The sequence below is a fragment of the Plasmodium fragile genome (assembly GCF_000956335.1).
Source record: "Plasmodium fragile strain nilgiri unplaced genomic scaffold supercont1.1, whole genome shotgun sequence".
Classification (NCBI taxonomy): Eukaryota; Apicomplexa; class Aconoidasida; order Haemosporida; family Plasmodiidae; genus Plasmodium; species Plasmodium fragile.
This window is the reverse complement of record NW_012192581.1, coordinates 626,959-630,306: the sequence shown is the minus strand read 5'-3', so window position 1 is coordinate 630,306 and position 3,348 is coordinate 626,959. Positions and strand designations below refer to the sequence as shown.

At 35.8% G+C, this 3,348-nt stretch overlaps 1 protein-coding gene across 1 annotated transcript; it reads right to left on the bottom strand.

Annotated features, from left to right (window-relative positions):
* Positions 1-1,565: 1,565 nt before the first annotated feature.
* Positions 1,566-2,711, bottom strand: AK88_00139 (uncharacterized protein; the record flags this gene model as incomplete). The annotated part of the gene is made up of 1 exon (XM_012477790.1): positions 1,566-2,711. The coding sequence occupies one exon, from the start codon at positions 2,709-2,711 to the stop codon at positions 1,566-1,568; it is 1,146 nt and encodes a 381-aa protein (XP_012333213.1).
* Positions 2,712-3,348: the final 637 nt, after the last annotated feature.

Sequence of the window (3,348 nt, the reverse complement as noted above, 5' to 3'; positions counted from 1 at the left end):
CACAGCTGTCACATTTTTGGCAAAAAAAAAAAAAAAAAGTTATTCAAAATGGCTATATTTAAAAAAAAAAAAAAAAAAAAAAAAAAGTTATCAAAAATAGCTATATTGCAGACAAAAAAAAAAAAAAAAAAAAAATAGTTGTACAGAATTATTGTGAAATTCCGTTCCACCCATTTTCATGCTGCAAAAAAAGCGAAGATTTTTTCTAAACACCAAAGCTGCAGGTGAAGCTACAAAGTTGCCAAGGAATATTTTGATTTTTCTGTTAAGTATTCCTCTTGAAAATCGAGTGGGTACAAAAATAACGATACAGACAGCATAATGTAAAACATGTTTTATACAGAAATTGTGCTACAGTTGGTCAAAGTTGTGAAAACAAGAAGAAAAAAAAATTAACCATCAATAAATCGAAAAGTGATAATCAACGTTCAAGTCGTGAAAAAACATCTTGCACCTCATTTTCACTGATTTGTGTCACCTGATGAGCACCCCATTTGAGTTACTGCGGGAAACAAAACAGCACAAACAGATCGCCCATTATTTTGTGCGTGTTGTGCAACAATTCTATAAATTCTTAACATTTTTTTCTGTCCAATGTAGACCTTACTTTGCGAGCACGTACATGTGCATGCACATGTGCTATGCATCGTATGACAATCGGGGGTGGTATTATGGGACCTCCTGCTTTTCCTTGCAGAAAAACGCATTCAAAATGGGCTTGCAAATATGTGCCTTCAAAAATGCTGCTTGTATATGTTCCCCTCATTACATTTTCGACGGTAGACAAAGCGCGGAAAATTATCAATATTTTTACACACCCTTTGACGCCTGTGTTAAGGTGTCATTGTGCATTCTGTACTAACGCCGGTGTAGCAAACCGTTGGAAATGAGTTTAATTTTTTGAAGCAAATCCTCATATTGGTGTTCTTTTTTGTTTTTTTTTTTCCCCTGATAATACATTCCCAAAGAATGCACAAAACAAATGCTTTAACATTTTTTTCTGCAAAATAAGTGCAACGAATCACACAGGGTTAATTACTTCCATTTTACCTTACTCCTTGAGACCGTACAAATATTGCAAAACAAAACTGTTTCCTCACAAATGTAAAAGGGGTGAATGACTTAAAGCAGCGAATAAAAAAAAAATGCTTACTGGTTTTCGTGCAGAATGTGCTAATGCGTTAATATGTATACAAAAAATTTTATGCTAATTAAAAAAGGGGTAAATAAATAACCACACAAAAACATGTGGTCATGCAAAAAAACGGGGGTCCCATTACGTGCAGGTGCCCTTACGCCCGCGCGCTCATATGAATATATTCTCGCTTCACAGGGAAGTAACCTCCTCTCATGATGAAAAACATAACCTACTCGTCTACACAAAAAGCGTACCTCTAAGTTTATGTGTAGATTTTCGTATTTTACTTGTCCAAAGGGAGGCCAATGGGAAGGAAAAAAATAAAAAAAGCCTATTTTTTTTCCTTTACACATTATGCAGACACTTTGATGGCCACTTGGGAGTCTCCCCCGTGGATAAGACCCAAGAGGTAATCTTGGATGTAACTTCACAACGGCGCAATTGTGTACGAATTTTCTATCATGAAAAAAAATTTTAAATACTTAGCCTTGTCAGTATCCTTCATTTCGGACGATAAACACATCAAGATGTTCAAATGGGGGGAATCCTCCTCCTTCTGGTGAATATTAGCAAAATTCTTCTTCTTCATCATCTTGCTCTTCTTCTCATTTGGTATTAAATAAATGAAATATGGTTTTTCCACTAAAAAATTATTGCTCATAAAGTCTTTTTTTAAAAATATGTGTGTATTTAGGATGTCATTAAAGCTGTGTGGAATCAGAAAGGACTCTTCCTGTGTGGTATGCTCTTGAGAAGTTAAGTGTATTTCTTCCTTCTCATTTGTGTCTTTCTGTTCGTGCGTCCCTGCATCAGTGACATTGCCTTTATTTTGTTTCACTGGCTTCTTAACAACCAAATTAACGGTGTACTGAATAAACTTCTCCTCGTTACATAGCTTCGAATAGATGAATAAAAATTTGTACTTTTTCTTCAAATTCAAAATGAGTGTAAATGCATAGTCTAGCAAATCAGACGGGTTCCTTTTTACGTAATTATTATCAGAGAACAAATTTACCTTGTCATATTTACAGGCATTCCAAAAGGATAAAGAGTCAATAAATAAAGCTTCAAAGAATTTTTTTTTTTTTAATAAATTTTTTAACGTATTTAAAACGAGTAGTAGATGACCTGGATTAAATATTCGAAAATAATACATGTTCGAAAATGAATTTTCCAAATAGGCTTTTCCTAAATTCATTCTTTGGTAACTTTCACCACTGGCGCAGGTACTACTATCGTCGTAGTTTACACGTTTGTTAAATTTTTTCCATATGATCCTTTCGTAATTTTTATAATTAAACGTAAGGTCGCAATCGAGGTACACCACTTTGCAGTTCATTCCGTTCAGTTCTTTTACGGCCGTCATCTCAGCTACTATCTCCGTCAGAAGAAGCGTTTTCCCACATTTTTCTCTCCCATATATACACACACTGTCCGCCTCTTTAAGTTTTCCATTTTTGATACACTTCTTTATCACTACGCAGTCGCTGAAGTTGTAGTCTTTTGTGCAATTCTCGAATAGGTCTAAACATGTACAATCTATTTCGTAACGTTCCCTGTGTTTATTTGCCATGCAGTGTTGCCTCTGCCGGCACTGCGTTTCGCTGCTCTACAGGAGGGGGTAATGGCTGCTACGTTCGCTGCACGTGTAGTCGCTCCCCTAAACAGTTCTTTCGGCTGATTCCTCCTATTATTTGGCATTCACAAAAAAGTACGTTCCCCCTTGGGTTTAAAAAAAAAAAAACACCCATCCCTTCCTGTGCCATACACATTTGTGTGCAAAAACGTTGGACTCTTTTTTTTTTGTTCTCTAGAACAGTGTTATTTTAAAAAGAGGAGAAAATGGGATAAACATCTATGCACACGGTTTACAACCTTTACACCGTTTTTGCAAGTTCAACGGGGTGTTCTTGACACATATACTGTGCCCAAATGCAACAAGGAACAAGAAGGGAGGTATTTTTTCCAACAAAGTCGTGTGCCTTCCCCCTCTTCAGGCTTTTTTTTTTTTTTTTTGCTACAGTTGGCTTATCAATTTTGACTCCCGTTAAGTTAGCAAACTTTTATACACGTGTTCGCACAATGGGTATTTACACAGCAGTACAATGCACTACCCTTATCATCTTTTACATTCGCATGAACAAGTGGTAAACGTTTCCTCGCTACTGTTCCTTTTCCGCTTTTTTTTTTTTTTTTTTTTTTTTTTTTTT